The sequence below is a fragment of the Nothoprocta perdicaria genome, unplaced genomic scaffold, assembly GCF_003342845.1.
Source record: "Nothoprocta perdicaria isolate Ctin4 unplaced genomic scaffold, notPer1 scaffold_33, whole genome shotgun sequence".
NCBI classification, from domain to species: Eukaryota; Metazoa; Chordata; class Aves; order Tinamiformes; family Tinamidae; genus Nothoprocta; species Nothoprocta perdicaria.
The window spans coordinates 3,791,182-3,808,681 of record NW_020455566.1 but is presented as its reverse complement, the minus strand read 5'-3'; the positions used below and the strand labels follow the sequence as shown (position 1 = coordinate 3,808,681).

At 46.7% G+C, this 17,500-nt stretch overlaps 2 protein-coding genes across 2 annotated transcripts in view; both read left to right on the top strand.

Moving 5' to 3' along the window:
• The window catches only part of SRRM1 (serine and arginine repetitive matrix 1), a 17,746-nt gene extending 6,831 nt beyond the window's left edge, over positions 1 to 10,915 (top strand). Inside the window, exons 7-17 of the mRNA XM_026043352.1 lie at positions 429 to 632; positions 1,126 to 1,230; positions 2,681 to 2,952; positions 3,133 to 3,213; positions 3,599 to 3,685; positions 4,024 to 4,168; positions 6,737 to 6,841; positions 7,183 to 7,644; positions 8,295 to 8,481; positions 9,053 to 9,247; positions 9,466 to 10,915. Of these exons, the coding sequence (XP_025899137.1) occupies positions 429 to 632; positions 1,126 to 1,230; positions 2,681 to 2,952; positions 3,133 to 3,213; positions 3,599 to 3,685; positions 4,024 to 4,168; positions 6,737 to 6,841; positions 7,183 to 7,644; positions 8,295 to 8,481; positions 9,053 to 9,247; positions 9,466 to 9,570 (1,948 nt within the window). The 3' untranslated portion in view covers positions 9,571 to 10,915. The remainder of the gene's footprint in view (positions 1 to 428; positions 633 to 1,125; positions 1,231 to 2,680; positions 2,953 to 3,132; positions 3,214 to 3,598; positions 3,686 to 4,023; positions 4,169 to 6,736; positions 6,842 to 7,182; positions 7,645 to 8,294; positions 8,482 to 9,052; positions 9,248 to 9,465) is intronic.
• A 6,462-nt stretch (positions 10,916 to 17,377) lies between these two features.
• Positions 17,378 to 17,500, top strand: part of CLIC4 (chloride intracellular channel 4) — a 26,172-nt gene continuing 26,049 nt past the window's right edge. Inside the window, exon 1 of the mRNA XM_026043350.1 lies at positions 17,378 to 17,476. Coding sequence (XP_025899135.1) covers positions 17,405 to 17,476 — 72 coding nt within the window. The 5' untranslated portion in view covers positions 17,378 to 17,404. The remainder of the gene's footprint in view (positions 17,477 to 17,500) is intronic.

The following is a 17,500-nucleotide window of genomic DNA, read 5'->3' as shown; positions in this document are numbered from 1 at the left end:
AGCGTGATATGTTAATGTTAGAATTCTAATACCTTTTAAAAAAATACAGAAGTCCAGAAGTTATTTTAATTTCYGTTTAGAGCTGAACTTGGAGGGTCTGTCTGCTTCTGTCTGTGCTGCTGCATTGGCAAATTAAATTACTTCATGCTCTTTAGTAAGATTGTTTTACTAGTGCTTTTTTTCTGCTTCTGATATTGTCAGTTTGTTTCCTTGCAAGCTAAGACATACCCTAAAAATTAAGCTTTTCTTTTTTCTTTGAATCATTGTATGACATTTCAGTTGTTTTCATAGTTTTGGAATTTGGGATGTCTAAGATCTTGTCAGAAAGATGGACAAGACAGTGATAATTGTTGAAAATATCTTGTCAGCTTCTGAAGTGTTACTGCATAGGTGCAGTTTATATGTGCTTATAAGTTTTTATTTAACAGTGACATCCCCAAAGTTCCCAAACCTGAACCTCCTGCACCTGAGACGAAGGAAGCTTCACCAGAGCGTAATTCAAAAAAGGAGAGAGAGAAGGAGAAAGAGAAGACCCGTCAGAGATCCCCAACTCGGTCCAAATCAAGGTCAAGATCTCGGTCACGTTCCCCATCTCATTCTAGACCAAGGAGGCGCCATAGATCACGGTCAAGGTGGGATTTTAAGTTATCTTGATTGAAGAGTGAGACCAGAATATTCTATTTCGAAGTAGCCATTTAGCATAATATTTTCAGTTAAGTTGGTGAGAATTTTAGAGATGATTGTAGATGTTTTAGGCCAACTGAGAAGGTAAGATTTAAGCATGTTTTCTTCCTCTTAATTTATGAGAAAATGCTTGCTGTGTTTAAAACTTGAAAATGTTGGATGCGATAGAGGGTGTATATGTTTGGTGTGTGCGTGGTGGGTTTTTTTTTAATAGTTATATTTTATTGCTTAGTAGAGAAAGGGTTTTTTGATAGTCTTAAACCCTCTTGATTGTGACCAAATAATACCACATTGGACTACAGTCTAAATGCTACTTTTAAGGTAATGCACTTGGAGAAAGCAATTTGAAACTCAGTTCCCTGAGGATAACTTACCTCAGGTTTGTGGAGGTAGTTGCTTTTCCTTTGAATTTGTGATTGTGAAAGGCTTTAACTCTCCTAGAAGGCGACCAAGCCCGAGACGACGACCATCTCCGAGGAGGAGGAGTCCTCCGAGGCGGATGCCTCCGCCGCCCAGACACAGGAGGAGCAGATCCCCTGTGAGGCGGTAAGAGTCCTATTTTATACATTTGGAAAATACAGAATTTGAAAACTGAAGGGAACAGTAGTTGTGCAAAACGAATGTTATGAAAATTGCCTTGTTCGTCCTGTGTCTCTCCATGCCTTCAGTTATGTCTGACTCGAGTGTTAGAAAATCACAATATCAAGTGTGTAGCAGGAACCATTCCTGATGCAATGAAACAAAGTATTTGAAATGAAAGTCATGAGAATTTCATCTTCCTATTTGAAAAGTGACAGATTCATAGTTGTAATGCCCTGGATAGTTCCTGGCATAGACTGGCATGATGGTTTTTATTTTTTATTTTTTATTTTTTATTTTTTGCTTAAGTTTTTAGTGCTGTTTTGTTCCCTGTGGTGGAAAAAATAGAGCAAGTTGCTTTGGATTGTACTTGTTGGGAATTTTAAGTTAAGATTTACTGTTCCATCATGTATAGTTAAAGACTATTATGATTTTGACTTAAAATTTATTTCTTCCTCATGATCTTTAATTAAAAAAAAAAAAAAAACTTTTCAAATCTGCTGTCTGGTGTTGAGGTTGCACTTTTGCCAGCCTAAAAGATTGTACTCGTAGCAAAGCTAGAGTTACTGCATTGGACGGCAAATTATTCACTGACAGCAATGTCAGAATGGACATTATTCTCCCCTTGTTATGAATAGAGTGGTGCTTCCTGTGGTGAAGCAGTTTTATAAAAGATTGACTTTTTTTTTGAGTTGTACAGGTGTTCATTTTAACACAGTTATTGGGAAAACTGTGGAAAGTATCAAACGTGTATGTTGCAAGATGTACAAGAACTCCCTTTCAGCAAATGTTTATCTCACTCAAGGTAGGGTTTCTTTCTTCCAGGTTCTCAGGAATTCTGCAGCCAAAGGTGGATTCTGCAGGTACACAATTGCAACAGAACTTGCCACAAATTTTGCCGCAGAATTCTAGAGGCCCTACCTTTTAAATTATGAAGTAAAAATGAAAGTTTAAAACAAAACACACAAGAACAAATTCAGAGTTGTTGTCTCTCTTTTTGGCCTCCTGATATGCAAACTTTTTTTTTAGTGTTCTTGCACACTAAACTCTTAAATGACCTCTTTAGAGGTTATTAAATCATGTGCGCTAACATGGAGATCTCTTTTAACCATACAAAAGCTAGAGAGCCAGAAGAAAACTAATTACTCCCAGGGAGAAAAAAAAAGTCTGTAGATTGACAGAAAGCGAGCAAAGGTCACACTAACAATTTGTTGCTCATGATCTTAAAAAATAACTGATAGATCCTTAATCTCTCTTTCTACAAAACAAGTGTTGAAGGCTGTCCATCATGTTTTGGAAGCGCTCTTGTATGTGGCCCTTTAGATGTGCTTGCAAATGAGTGCAATTCTTGGTGTTGATGCTCAAATAGTTCCTAATGTGTCTGGGCCAGAATCTTAACGTTTTCTGTGATTTGCAGGAGGAGACGGTCATCAGCATCTTTATCTGGCAGCAGCTCTTCCTCCTCCTCCTCACGTTCCCGATCGCCACCAAAGAAGCCATCTAAGAGAACTGTGTCCAGCCCTCCTCGTAAAACACGTAGGCTGTCTCCTTCTGCGAGTCCTCCTCGGCGAAGGCACAGAGCATCCCCACCAGCAAGCCCACCTCCAAAACCACGGCGGTCTCCAACACCTCAACAGTCAAATCGTGCAAGAAAAAGCCGTGGCTCTGCTTCTCCTGGCAGAACATCAGGTAATCAAATATAAATTTGTCTTTCTGCAGCTTTATTTTGTCCTGNTTTTTTTTTTTTTTTTTTTTTTTTTTTTGCCCCATCACGGGTGGTCTTTATAGTTTGTATGGGCAGAAAATCATGCAAGAAAGTAAGAAATTGCAGTTAAATTACAAAAAAGCTCATCTGAATTTGTCTTTTAGCATCAAAACATAAGAGTACTGAAAAGAGAGAATCTCCTTCGCCAGCACCAAAAGCAAGGAAAGCAGAACTGTCCGAATCGGGTACGTGTCTGTTTTCAACATAGAGTTTGGGTGGTATGGTGCTTTTGGTGGTATTTTTCTTATGTCTTTTTTTCAATTGAGGGTTTTTTGATCAAAAATGAACGACAATATAAGGTGGTGGTAAAATCTRTGAACTCTATTTTCAAACTGGCATTGAAAACATTTTTTTGAAGTAGAATTGTTCACAGTGCCRCAAATATTTCCATTTAAGCTTTCTGGAGAGAAATCTCAGCCAGAGTAATGCAATTTGAATTGAACGTTAACCTAAGATGTATGAAAGTGTGCTTGATTCACTGAAATATTGTTTCAGTTCTGTCTGAAAACTTGCTTTAGCAAGTTTATATCCCTGGTTTTAAATATTCTGTGTGTGTGTCTGCTTTTTCAGAAGAAGATAAAGGAGGTAAAATGGCTGCAGCAGATTCTGTGCAACAGAGGCGCCAGTATAGAAGGCAAAATCAGCAGTCGTCATCTGGTATGGATAACATACATGTCATAAAACTGGATTGTGTTTAACACTTGGTTCTTCTTGTACTGATTAATTGTAAGTGTAGATTAAAATTTCAGAGTAGTTTACAGTGCTATTGTAAACTTAACTACAGRTTTACCACTGTTACGTACAGAAGTCATTCTTAATTGCTGTTTGTGCTTCTTGTTAGGGAAGMAAGTAGATTTTTTAAAGAGTCTAGTAGAAAGTTTTTAACAGGCCTTCAAGGGTAAAATGTTTTTTGAGCAATGGAATAACTGTATCAGCAACTGCATAACAGTGTTCTGAGAGTAGTTTCTCAGGGGTTAATTCTCTTGTACTTGCAGATTCTGGTTCATCATCTTCGTCTGAAGAGGAACGACCTAAAAGATCCAATGTGAAGAATGGGGAGGTTGGCAGGCGCCGACGCCATTCGCATTCACGTAGTCGATCTCCTTCTCCACGGAAGCGACAAAAGGAATCTTCACCTCGGTAATTTCTTCCTAAGCTGTGCTTAAATATCTGTTGTTTGGTTTTTGGGCTGTGTAGCTGTCACCAGGTCCCAAACAGAACAAACTTTGTCCAGTTAGCCCACAACTGCCCAAACAGTATAAAGAGAGAGAATCTTTTTTCTCCACACTTTATCCTAGAAATGCCAGTGGGGATCTTGAGGCTGGTCACCACCATCCTCTAGGATGACTTGGTAGTGTTTCCTTCAAGTTCAGGTGAAGCCATGAGTTTCCATGTATTCTGGACTGCAATAGAGACTCTCAACAGACTTGTTCACATGATCCTCTTTAAATTGTAAGCCTCTGGAATCCACCAGGATACATTAGGGATTTTTGCTTTCATTGTTCTTGTTGTTGTTTAAGGGTTTTCTTTTCCTGTCATCTCTGCCTCTTACACTTTTTCCCAAAGCATTACCACTGGTTGCCATAAAAGGAATGCTGGGCTAGCTGGACCTCTCATCTATTTCAGATTTCATTCTTGTTAGGCTTGTTTGTTGAGAATTCATTTGAGCTTTACTTGAGCATGTTCATTTTCACCTCAAAATGTGGCAAATAGACTTTTTTTTACACTTTATTTCTTCCTCCACTGCTATCAGGATGCAGATGGAAAAGAGGTGGCAATCACCAGTGATTAAAAGGTTGGTTAGAAGTTAATCTGTTACCTAGGATTTATAAATAGAAGGCCATTTAGACTCATTTCTTTTATCGTGGATAAGTATTTGTTTTCTYTTTTGCCTTGGACTTGCATGCTCAAGGTTAGTAAGAAGAGGGAAATTCAGACTGTTTTATTAATGCCTTGGATCTGGCCTTCTTCACTGTCAAAAAAAAAAAAAAAGAATAAATTCAGCAATAACAGAAACACCTGTCCTGTGATCCGTTGTTAATCGCTTGAAGGAAATGTGTGATGGTCAGTAGCACTGCCGCCTGTTCCCTGAAAACARCAATATGTTTGTTCCAGGGTTATTAACCCCTCTTCCAGGGTTATCTCATTCCATATATGCAATTCAAAAGACTGGTGAGCACAACTCTGTGTCTCATTGCCATTAATGTTCTGGATAAAACCTTTTCCTAGACCTGCAACACTTGATAAAGATGATGTTACTGTGTCACAGAAAATTGGAATTTCAGGAAGTGTTGCTGCTCTGTCCCTTAARTGTTTGAAGCTAGAAGCAGACATAGACACTAAATAAGAACTTTTCCCTTTATTACACAGGCAGTATTTGTAACTCAGTATGTGCTTGGTACTGAGTGCAGAATATAAGAAAGTGCAAGAAGCTGAGTAGGTGGTAAACATATTAATCTGATTTAATATCCCGTGCGAGTAACCTGTGATTGAGGCCTAGCTGGAATATTGTTGCAGCATTCCTGATCTGATTCCTACGAAGTGTGACTACATCTTAAAACGCAGACCATTATCAATGCTGCATCTTGTTGCTTGCCAAACAGACTAGAATGTGGAGATAATCCAGCTGTTTACAAAATATATTGACAGAAAGCTGTTAGTGCTTCCTCCTGGTCTAAATTTTTATCTTAGTGTTTAATTAGGGCAACCATGAAGACTTGTAATTTTTTTCAGCTCTTAYGTGAATTTTGTCTTTTGGGACAAACTCTTCATTTATACCAAGTRTAACTCCATGCCTTGGAAAACAACAGGGTGTTTGGAATTAAATCTTAGCTTATTATTTAGGTGAGCTGTCTGCTTTCTTTCCCACCAAGCTGTGCAGCCCTGACTTTACTCTTACATTGTTCTTGTTTTGTCCTTTTTCCACATGATTACTTATTTGAATTGCTTAAGAATTGCTTTAAAAAGGGGGCTTTTTTTTTTTTTGTTTTTTACAAAATACTTATTTCCCTCTCTTTATAACTTCATGAAAACGTGTTTGATCAAAGTTCCCCCTCCTAGAAGTCCGTAAAGCTCCCTGAGAGCAGAATGGCTCATTTTGTGAATAACTTGAATCCAAATAGCAGCAGTTAGCCCCAACCCTGACTTTTCTCAGCATTTCAGGAAATGGTAAGTCATTTTAGATTTCAGATCCATGGATAAAGCTGTTTCCAAGGGTACAGTTTCACACTGTGCTTAATCTGATTCTACTTGAGGCTGCTGCTGGAGGTGTTTTTTCCCCTGAAGCAGCTGGGCATTCCCAGTCCCTCCCTTGTGTTGGATCTAGCAGTCGTGTTATTGCATGATGACAACTTTTATTTATTAGTCGTCTTTTGGGTYGGTGAGCACATGTGGCTTATTAGGTGATCGCTAGATTCAGTGCAAGGGAGATGGCAGAAATGTGGAAAAAATGGGAGAGAATGGGGCTTTTTCCATGTCCACAGGCTACAGATTCATCAGGTTAAGCAGACTGAGAAACTGTCTCTGACTGGTGTAGCGGGTTCTGAAAAGTCTCATGCTTCTTAGAGTTAGACTYGGATGTAATTTTTCCATTGTAGTCCTGATAGGATTTAATTTGGAGAAGTGCATGAACGAGACTAATTGGCATAGAGCAAGCAGGTGAGGTGCAGCCGCTCCCGGCTCTTCTGAGTAAAGACTGTGTCTCCTCAGCAGGCGGAGGAGAAGCCCCTCGCCACCGCCGGCCAGACGCCGCCGCTCCCCGTCGCCCGCGCCGCCGCCGCGCCGCCGCCGCTCGCCCTCCTTGCCGCGCCGAAGGTACCGTCTTGTGCTTGCCATAAACCCGCTTTCCACGCTTAGAAATAAATGCCCTTATTTAGGAGGCCTGTCCCGTGTTTCCTCACTTACTGAGGAGAGGAGCTTTGGAAGTGAGTCTCTATTTTCTGTGGCAGGTGTGTGGCCTGCTTATAATACACCCATTCAGCTTATTTTCCAAGAAGTTTGCTATCAAATAAGGTTTTAAAGACTTGTCAAGAAATGCTCTTAATTCTTTTCAGCGCTGGGCACATCTCTAGGTGCTAGCAGGTAGTTGYGGGTGGTGGCTGCTCTCCCTTGCAGGTAGTTGGCGTGGGTGGTGGCTGATCTCCTGTTCCCTCCAGGTCGCCGTCGCCACCGCCGCGCAGACGCTCGCCCTCTCCCCGCAGATACTCCCCGCCCATACAGAGGCGATACTCGCCCTCGCCGCCCCCCAAGAGGCGCACGGCTTCTCCTCTCCCGCCGCCGAAGCGAAGGGCGTCCCCTTCTCCGCAGTCCAAACGCAGAGTCTCCCACTCGCCCCCGCCGAAGCAGCGGGGCTCTCCGGCCGCCAAGAGGCGCTCCCCATCGGTGTCTTCCAAGCACAGGAAGGGGTCTCCTCCCAGCAGGTCTAATCGGGATGCACGTTCGCCACCCCAGAACAAAAGGCATTCACCTTCACCTCGGCCTAGAGCTTCTCACACCTCTGCAAGCCCTGCGCCGCCGCGAAGAGGAGCTTCAGCTTCACCTCAGAGAAGACAGTCTCCATCTCCAAGCACTAGACCCATCAGGAGGGTGTCAAGGACACCAGAACCTAAGAAAACAAAGTAAAAAAGCTCTAGCTTGCTGCTTCTGTTTTCATTCGTTTTCTTTTTGSTGTGGCAGGAGGAAAAGTTAGGTTCAAGTGGTGCTCAAGTATGTTGCTGACATACTGATGGCCTCGTTTGACTTTTGCCTTCATATGGCCAACGTACATTTTCTGAAGCTGTTTTAATAGATGCTTCTAATTTTACAAAGTTCAGTCCAGGGAGAAGCTTTAGGGAGGCTTTAGGTAGAGTTTGAGGGTCTCTTAAGATCCTGGAAAAGCCCTGGAACACTGAGCTAGTAGGAACAACAGAGGAGGTAGCTGAACGTAACATCTTGCGCGCTCTCTCCATCGGTTGATAAAATAGCAAAGCTATTCTGTGTTTAAATATGCTTATAAATTAATCACAACTGAAGAAAGGGAGCAGTCATTCCTGAACAACGCTGCTATTATCCTTCTGCAGCTCWCAAGTTGCAATATCCTTTTGCATTACCGCTCACAGTGGCATTAGATTGTTTTGCCTTTTGTAGCAACTGCCAACACAATAACTAATCATTTTAAGTGGTAGCTTAGCAAAGTTATTAACAAGCATGTCCAGTTTTCATCACTTGAACTTCTTTTGTCACTTAGATATCAAATGCTAGTATTTTAAGTGTGTTTTTCCGGTTTTAGGGCTTCCACGCCAAGTCCACGATCTGCAAGACGGGTGTCTTCATCACGATCTGCCTCGGGATCTCCTGAGCCTGCGCCCAAGAAACACCAAGGAGCCGCATCTCCTAATCGCTCTCATTCACCTTCTGCAAACTGGTCACCTGCAAAAAAGGCTAAAAGTCCAACTCAGAGCCCGTCACCTGCAAGGGTATTTGTTTGCTAATCATAGTAATACAGCTTGCAGTAAAGTCAATTTGTAGTAAAGATATTTATATTTTAATATTTATGAACATGGAAAAAAAATGCGGTATCACAGAATTACGGAAGAAGACTCTCCTGTTTCATGGAGTTTCTGGGATTACTTAAAGAGTGTGTTTCACTTAAAATGAATTCTATGGTCTGCAAATGGGGAGATTTGAAGTTGGGGTGTTCTGGATCAGCAAAGATTATCTGGTGTCCTTCCCCATTACTGTAAGTGTTGAGTGAGGTCAATTCCTTTGCTGGAGGAGCTGAACTCCACCTGCGGTGCTGCTCTCTGGGAAGGGGCTTGCGTGTCACTGCTGGGAGCAGCACGTCGGCTTTGTCATGATGCAGCACGTTAAAATATGCGTTTTCTGGAGTTACTTTTTCTAGTTGATCGGGAATGTGGCTTTCCCTCGTTTGAAAACTTGGCATGTTTGGTCAGTCTGCTTTCCCCAGCTGGATTGTAGTCGTAGTGTAACAAAATATTACAGCCTCAGAAAAGAGATGTGATATCTGTTGAATTGTCTCCACTACAGAATTCAGATCAAGAAGGTGGTGGGAAGAAGAAGAAGAAAAAGAAGGATAAGAAGCATAAAAAGGATAAAAAGCACAAGAAACACAAAAAGCATAAGAAGGAGAAGGCTGCAGCGGCTGCAGCAGCTGCTGCTGTGGCTGCAGCAGATACCACCTCAACCCAGGAAGACCAGGAGGCTGAGACAGAACCCAAAAAGGTAGGGGCTCCGTGTTCACCTCTCCCCCTGTTTCGCCTTTGAGGGCAATATAAGAAAATAGATGGAGGTTCATGTTCACAGCGAGTGCTATTTATGTTCTGTTAAATAAGTCTTCATCAAAAATGCAGCTTAGTGCCCCATGATTTTACTTGTTGAGTATTGGAATGCTCTAGCCTAATCGTTCAGTGTTTGAAGAAATGTCTTATCTTTGCTCTAAGGAGACAGAAAGTGAAGCAGAAGACAACCTGGATGATCTAGAAAAGCACCTGCGAGAGAAGGCACTGAGGTCCATGAGGAAGGCGCAAGTGTCCCCACCATCTTAGGCTGAAACCTTTGATATAATGTACATTTTCTTTGGTTTGTACTCAGAATTCAGTTTCAAATTGCTAAATGTGTTTGAGCTTTAGAATATAACATTTGTTGTAATAATTGCTAGGTTGAGGTTCACCATGTACAAAGGGCATGGATTTACATTACAAAAGGTGTCCACAGTGTACTAGTGACATTCTTTCATTGGCAGTCAACATAATTTCATTTCGAGTGAGACTTTTTAGAAGCAGTAGGAATTTTGTTGGAAGGTTTTAAACATGGCCATCAATCCCCTGGTTTCTTTAAAATTTGCCAGAACCTGTAGAATAATTTGTGAGGGTCTCATTTGATTCCTTTTGTACCCACTTACATTAGGCTACTAACCTTTGTGGTTTGTAAGCTTGCCCAGGAGTAAAACCACTGCAGAGTTACCCAGAAGTACATATATTTTAATGCTTTCTACTGTTGCCTGTATAGTCTCCATTAAAGTGAATCAAGAATAGCGATTTAGAATGGTACATAAATGAAAGCATGTTGTTTACCAGGACACTGTGGGTTTATATTGATGTAACATGTTGATTTGGAACACTGGAATTTCATTTGTATTTTTATGTTCTTTTTTTAAAGGGCAGTTTCCATGATCAGCAGTCCCAGAAAAATTCCTTCAGTTACATAAATTTTGTTTGTGAGATGTCGTTGCCCCATTCATAAATCTTGTCTCGTTGCGGTTCTTCTGAATGGTATAAGCAACTTTCAGAGATGTGGTCTTTGAAAGTTTGAGGAACCTGAACTTTGGATATTGTCATGTTTTCACTGTTTTTTGTTTTTGTTTTTTTAACTAAAGCTATATAAAGCTTGTGGATTAAACAAAATAAATTTCTAAATTTAAAGAGATGTTGGCTATTTTTATATGAACATTTACATTTGCTAATCAGCTTTCTTTTGTACAGGGTTGTCAAATACACARATGTTGTTTGATCCAGTATACTGGCTTTTTAAAAAGTGGGGCTTTTTGTTTTTAGCTTTCCTACCAGTAGTGGAAATAGCYCTTAGTTGACTCGGTGATGTTCCTGTTGTGTCTGGATTGATGTTCTTGCAAAGCAAGAGTCAAAAAACCTACCTGGCCAGCGCACCGTTAGGATGGTTAAGTTAAATTTTAAAAAACAGAAATAAATTGTGTGTTAAAATTGCTTGCCATAGCAAGTAGAACGCTTCAAGGTCCTGCGCAAGATGTCTCACTCTTCCGTGAGAAGTTTGCATTAACTTAGCTAGCTTTGCTCTGTGAACACTGGTTTAATGCCCCCCTAAAGAATCCTGCTGGCACGCTGCGTTTTTCAGTCATATTTGAAACTTACTGGATTACTGCTGTCAAATTTTCAAAAACTTCAAGTTCTGGTTCTGAAATGGAGTCCCTCCTGAAGAGTCTAAGACTTCTCAGGAAGAAAGAATAAAATGCGCTTTGAATGKTTTTTTATCCTGCATCTGAAATAGATGTGATGTTCAGAATTAAGTGTAGATATTGATTAGTCCTTTTACTTGACATCGTGTAGGGTTTTCATATGAAACAGGTATTATGTAGATACTTGATGAAAGGGTTATCTATGGAGTGTTCTCCTTTATGCTGGATCCTTGGGGCTTTTGAGCCTAAGTCTACATTGTATGCTGAAGTGCTTGTAATCTTAGTCACCAAGACATAAATGTTGAGTATCAGCTGTTATTAAATAAGTGTATAATAAACTCCGAGAACTTTCTGGACAAACACATTTTTAAAAGTACGTCTGAGTGCATGTGGTGCTTACGACACTAGGGAATCTTAACAGAGAGGTGGTGCTCATCCCGGCGCCGTGCTCCTTTTCGTTCCCGCGCTGTTTTCGTGTTGTCCCTTGCCACCACAAGTGATTGTCTGGGCAGCTCAGCCTTAAGACACTATGGATGTGCAGGCTTTCCAAGGAGTTAATGCTTTGTTGTTTTATCTTATTTTTAAATTCCTTTTTTTTGTTGTTGTTAGCTCTGCGTATCTCAGTCTTCAGAAGAGTAGAAATGCTACTGGCTGCCTAGCTCTGCATGTTCCTCTCTTTCATCTCCTGCATCTGTCACTGCATTTTGAAAAGGGAATTCMCTGATTTGGGGCAGCTTCTGAAAGAAGGCCAGAATTTTATTAGGTGCTTTCACCCCGCCTGCCCCAGAGCTTTTATTGCATGGGATCCTACCTCTCTAGCCTTTTTTTCTTTTTTTTTTTTCCTTTTTTTGTAGCTTCTACCAATAAGGAAATGTTTAGGTTTGAAAAGAAAAACGCTGTTCCGGAAGAATTCCTCCTCCATATCCGGTTTAGTTTAATGTTTCACCTTCTTTCTTCTTAAATATCCCATTGTATCCAGGCACCAGTCAAGGGGTAGCAAGCTGTTATTTGCTGAAATCTGTTTTTTTTCTGCCTTTCTCTTGAGCTGTCGCACAGTTGCTTCCTGCCTTGACGGTGACTGTGCGGCCGTCCCGCACGCTCAGCGGGGCCGGGCCGGCCGAGTCCGCGTGCGGTGGAGCTGATTCCCGGGAGCTGCCGCCTGGTGTCCCTGGACAAGGTCTGTGACTGGGTGACGGGGCCACCCGGAGCCCAACGCGCCCTTGCTCAGTCATCTTGGTGACCTCCTAGCTKTCATTCCCAACCCTTTCTTGGCAGTTCTGGGGCTCTAGCTTGGAAGTTGATGGTGCTGGGTCCCGTAGACAACGTGGCCAACCCACCACCCGTGGATCTTGCTGTGTTTATTCCGAATCCRCTTCCGAATCGCCTCGTCAAGGCGCCCTTCCTGAAAGGCAGATGAAGGGGGTTGTGTTGGGCCTTGCCGGAACTACCCTATCTAACTGCACRGAGAAAGAATCGAGTTTAATTGAGCTATGTAATTAAAATGAGTCTGCAGAGGTGAATGTGAGGATGAAATGAGTCACTGGGAGTTTACTATCAGTAGTTGGTCGTAAAGAAGGATGTATTTGTTACGTCAACAGCGGTGACAATAGCAGGGGTGTGTGCAATAGGTTGAAGTTTACAGTAGCTCACTGTTGGACCATTATATTTTTCCACTTACATGATTATTTTTATTTATTGGGAACCTGCCTCGTGAGTCTTGTACAGACCAGCTTTCTGAGCTTCACCACGGCAGTTTTGTACCCTGAAACTAATGTATTGCCCTAACGTTCAGACCAGGACTGTTCAACCTGTGTGTTGATTGAGCTGCTGTTGAGCAGCTCAGGTTAATCTGCTGTTTGACTTTGGGGCCTTTTGCTGCAGCTTTTCCAGGAGCTGGGAGAGGCTTTTGCTGCTTGTTTGCTGTGGAGTGAAGCAAGAGGCCTGGGGTTGGCCCTCCTGCGGTGGGTGGGGAGCTGGTGTCCTCTATCAGCAGCTCTTATCTGAACTCCGCGTTGCAGAATCGCAGCTTGTTAAAGTGCAGCAGGGCCCCAGCCCTTACCCTCCTGCATTTTGCTCCTCATACATCRTGCTCAAACTGTTCAGCATTGCCATTGTTTTGATTTCTGGTTTGAATAACCAAGTGGGACTTGTCTCCCATTCCATTTTGGTGCTGAAGTGACTCGATGGCTTTGCCCTCTAGGAAGAGGGAGGCCGGGCAGGGCAGGCGAAGCGCCGCTCCGCTCCTCGTGACTCACCCTTTGCTTACTTGGTTGCTTGGAGGCAGCGGCCACGTAAGGGCCTGGGCGAGGCCCTTGTGTGCGGGATCCTGTGTGCGGATCGGAGCCCGGGAAGGGGCCCTGTGGGCGCAGCCTGGGCGGGAAGGGGCCCTGCGGGTGCCCACGCGTGGCCCAAGGAGCCCATGGGGAGCGGGGCCTGCGGCGGGCGGCCCGGCCCTCGTCCCGGTGCCCCGGCTGCCTCCCTGCTCCGCAGCTCCCCTTTTCCTTACAGCTCTGGCTTGTGGGCACTGAATCCGCATACACAGAGCAGGAGCAAGGCCCGTTCGTCTACAAGGATGCTTCCTGTCTGCTGGTTTAAACCGTGATTATAGCTAGGGMTTTGAATTAATTCAAACACACTAACCAAAATTGGAGAGGAGCTGCCCTCACCCTTGCCCGGTTCCCCTTGTGCAGGAACCGGAGTGGCAGTGGCCGCCCGCTCCGGGAGCCGCCGGGTGTTGCCGGCGGCCGCTCATTTGCCTGGGTGCCGCTGAGCTCGCGGAGCGGGTGACTCGGGGTGGCAGCCGCGGGCCCCGCGCCCGCCCCCGCAGCGCTCGGCGGTGTCGCCCCCGCAGCGCTCGGCGGTGTTGCCCCCGCGGCACTCCGGGGCGGCGCGGAGAGCGGCGCTGCAGGGCACGGGGCCGGCTCCTGCGAGACCCGCAAGAGCTACCAGGCCCAAGGCAGTTATCCCAGGGATGCCAAGGATTTAAAGGGGGAAAGCTCCCTTTGGGTTCCTGCTCCCATGTCTGCCCCGGCTTGGGCTCTTCTCGGGGTTCAATAGGAGCCTCGAGAGCCCCAGACGGGGACGTGGGACAACCACAGGACTGAAGAGGCCGTGATTAAAATTGCAAAAGCAAGAAGCTGCTGTTCGGAAAGACCAGAATTTCAGCCTGAGCTGGCAGAGCGTGAGCCGTGAGCGCCGGTGCTCGCCGAGGGAGCAGTGGGGAGAGCCGGGGCTGCTCTTGCCCGTGGGAGGGCCTGCGTCCCCAGCGTGGGGCTCCTTGGCCGCCAGCGCCGGCTCCTTGCGGCTATTTTCAGGCGGGGAGCTGGAGGTTTAGTGCAAGCCCCCATCCTGCTGCCGTATCTCGAGGTCTGTGAGGTTTGAAGCTGGCGGAGGTTTCTGGTGGTGGAAACCGTGACATAAAGAGCTCGTTGGAGCCTCCCCAGCCTCCCGCCACTCTTGGCCTTTTCCTCCTGTGTAAGATGGAAAGTGAGGAGGAAATACAGGTAAATTGGGAGGAAAGGAATGTATCACCTTGCTGTGCTCCAGCGCCGCGTGCCCCGCTTAACCCCGGTCCGCCCCAAGGTGGGCAGGCTGGCTGATTGTCCCTTGGCAAAAGCAGTTGGGTTAGTGTTTTAGCCAAATTGCTGCTTTATGTGCACAGCATCACACGGAGACTCAATTACAGGGAAACGGCTAACGATSTTAGCGTGGCTCCTGTCACGCAACCTGTGCACTGCAAACGGGTGGGGAAAGGCGGGTTTTGCTCAGGGAAAGAGGCAGGGAGGGGTGTCTGTGTTCGGCCACGCTTTGTGCGGCRCCACGTCCGCGCGCTGAGCCCCCAAATGCTCAAGTCACAGCGTGGCTCCTGGGAGAGGAGCCACACGGCAGAACCCAGGCGGATCCTGCGGGAAGAGGGCTGGGAATGAGCGGTGGGGACAGCTGGCGTYGCGCTGCAGCAAGCGCCGAGCAGCCCCACGCGCACAAGGCGGGCGCCCCGCGCGCGCTGCCAGTCTGGCACCCTCGCACGCGCTGCGCAAGCCAGCGCAGGGAGTAAAATGAGCAACAGCAAAATATTTCCATCGTAGGCAGCAGATGACGGATAGAGCCAAAAATCTTGCTTTGTGCCTGGATGGGGACTCGCGGCTTCCCTGCACAGAGGGGACGGTCACGGCGGGGCACACGAGGTGCCGCGGCCTGCGGCTGCTGCCCTTGCGCTTGGGCAGGGCTTGGGGAGGGTTTTGGCAGCATCCCCGCCGGGACAGGAGCCCGGGAAGCTGGGTCGGCCCGGGGGGAGCTCGCTGGTGGCTTTGGGCATGGGTTCTGCCTTCCTTGCAGGAGGTGCCTGCGAGCAGCTGCTTCTCCCAGCTCCGAGAGATCCCAAACAATCTCTTTTCTCTGAGTATTTTCCTTATGCTTAAAAGCTGGCTTTTTGCTGAGCAAAAATCCCCTGGGAAATAAAGAGCTGGTTTTGCCCCTTGGGATCAGCATGGCAGCGAATTTCTCCGGCCAAGCGTGCGCTTTGATATGTTTAACATCCAGTGCCTTTGGTTTCGAAAGCCCTTGGAAAGCTCGAGATGGAAAACTGCTGCATAAAGGCCAAGAGCTCTAGAGAAGTGGAACAATAACATGCGGTGCCGCTGTTGTGCCAAATGGAAACGAGCCCTTTCGATACAACATAAAATAATATCGGAGGAGTGACCTGCTGATCTAAGCATCGATGGGGGCCTGGAACCGCTTTCCTTTTACTCCTTGAGTCARTGCAAACTTAATTCTGAATAAATGACTTTTCTGACAGCTATAGAAGGTGGATAATACTGACTTCCTTAATAGATTATTGCACAGATTGGTTATTTTGTGAAGCCTGGGCAAATTAATTCTGAGTTACTGCTGCAAAAATATTGCAGAATTACACACCTAGCAATTACAGAGCAAGGAAACAACTGTGAGCTTTGAGCATTCAGAACTGCAGTGAGCAACGCTAGAGAAAGAGGTTTAATTTGAATGTGGAGGATTGAAGGGTTCAGCAGGAGCCGTCTGAAAACCAGGAAAATGTTATCTGAAAGTGAAAYAGCTTAAAAGACGTAAAGAAGCAGACCAGGCTGGTGCAGCTGGGTGTGAATGGAATGAACTTGCTGTTAAGGGGCTGGTGAGATAACAGCAAGTGAAGGGCTTCCTCAGAGCAGAGGCTCAGCGGCAGGGAGCAGAAAGCGCCCAGTTTGTGCTGCTGGTACCGCCTAAGGAAGCCTGGGGTGCCCTGCGGACCTGCCACTCGTTGCCATGCGAGAGCCCTGCCCTGCCCTGAAATCCTTGGGGAGCTGAAGACACTTGGGGAAAGTGTCTTGGGGAGCTGAGGCCCTAACAAGGCTCAGCTTCTGCAGAATTCCGTGATTTGGGAACTTTGTCCAGAGCAGGTGTCGCTCACAGGGCCTGCTCCGTACTCGGGGTGTCCACGGCACCGCGTTTCTCCCGCCAAGGACGGGCTCTCAGCCCAGGGCCTCKGCGACAAGCGCCCCTGGGCCCAGAGAGCCGAGGTTTCTGCAACGGAGCGGCGCTGGCACCCTCGCGSTCCCGGGCCTTTGGGGAGCCGTTTGGGTGCAAATCAGAGGGAGGCCAGGCCCGGGGTGCCGCCAGAGCCGCCGGGGTGCCCGGCGGGGCCCGCCCGGGGCTGCCGGCAYATCCCGCCCTGGGAACCAGACGCTCAGGTTGAGCTCAGACTATTAAAAATAGAGGCTGCGCTCCCGCCAAGGGAGGGGAGGGAGGGAAGGGCTGCCAGGGAGGGCGGCTGCAGCTCGGGCATAAAAGCTGCTCTGTTCGCTGGGCCCGGTGCGGGGGAAACGGGGCACACAGGGCGGGGGGAAACGTGGCAGAAACGCTGGAAAAGGGCAAATAGTTTAAATCTGTCATTTCACCCAAATCTATGATTTTCCCTTTTTATTTTCAGTCTGGCTCCTTAGTCCCTGACCTTAATAGACGGTGGGAAACTAGGCTGGAAACCTCTTGAAATAGATTTTTGTGTGTTTTTTTTTTTTCTTCCTACTGCCAGCCAGGGAGGAGGCTGCTCCTGGGGCCCYGTTGTGGGGGCCCGCGGCAGCTCCCCGGGCCGCTCCCCGAGCCGCTCCCCGGGGCTGAGGCGGCTCCTCCCGGCTCGGAGGCGGGGACACCGGGACGCCGGGAGGCGGGCACCGTCAGCACCAGAGCGCGGCGCAGCCGTTAGGCCGCCTCCCTGGGGTCGCCATTTCCCCCTCTCCTGCCTTCGCCTCAGCCCCCCTCAGAGAAACCGGTGGGCCACGCCCCTCCCGGGCCCCGCCCCCTGCTCAAAGGCAGCCTCCCCCTCCACAAGCCCCGCCCCCGGCTCCGCCAAGCCCCGCCCCCGGGCGGCGGTGGCGCGCAGGGCGGTGGCGGGCGCGTTGCCGTCCAGCAGCGGGCGAGGCGAGCGGCGCGGCTGCATCATGGCGCTCTCCGTGCCCGTCAACGGGCTCAAGGAGGGCGACAAGGAGCCCGTCATCGAGCTCTTCGTGAAGGTGAGGCGCCGTCCACGCCGTTGT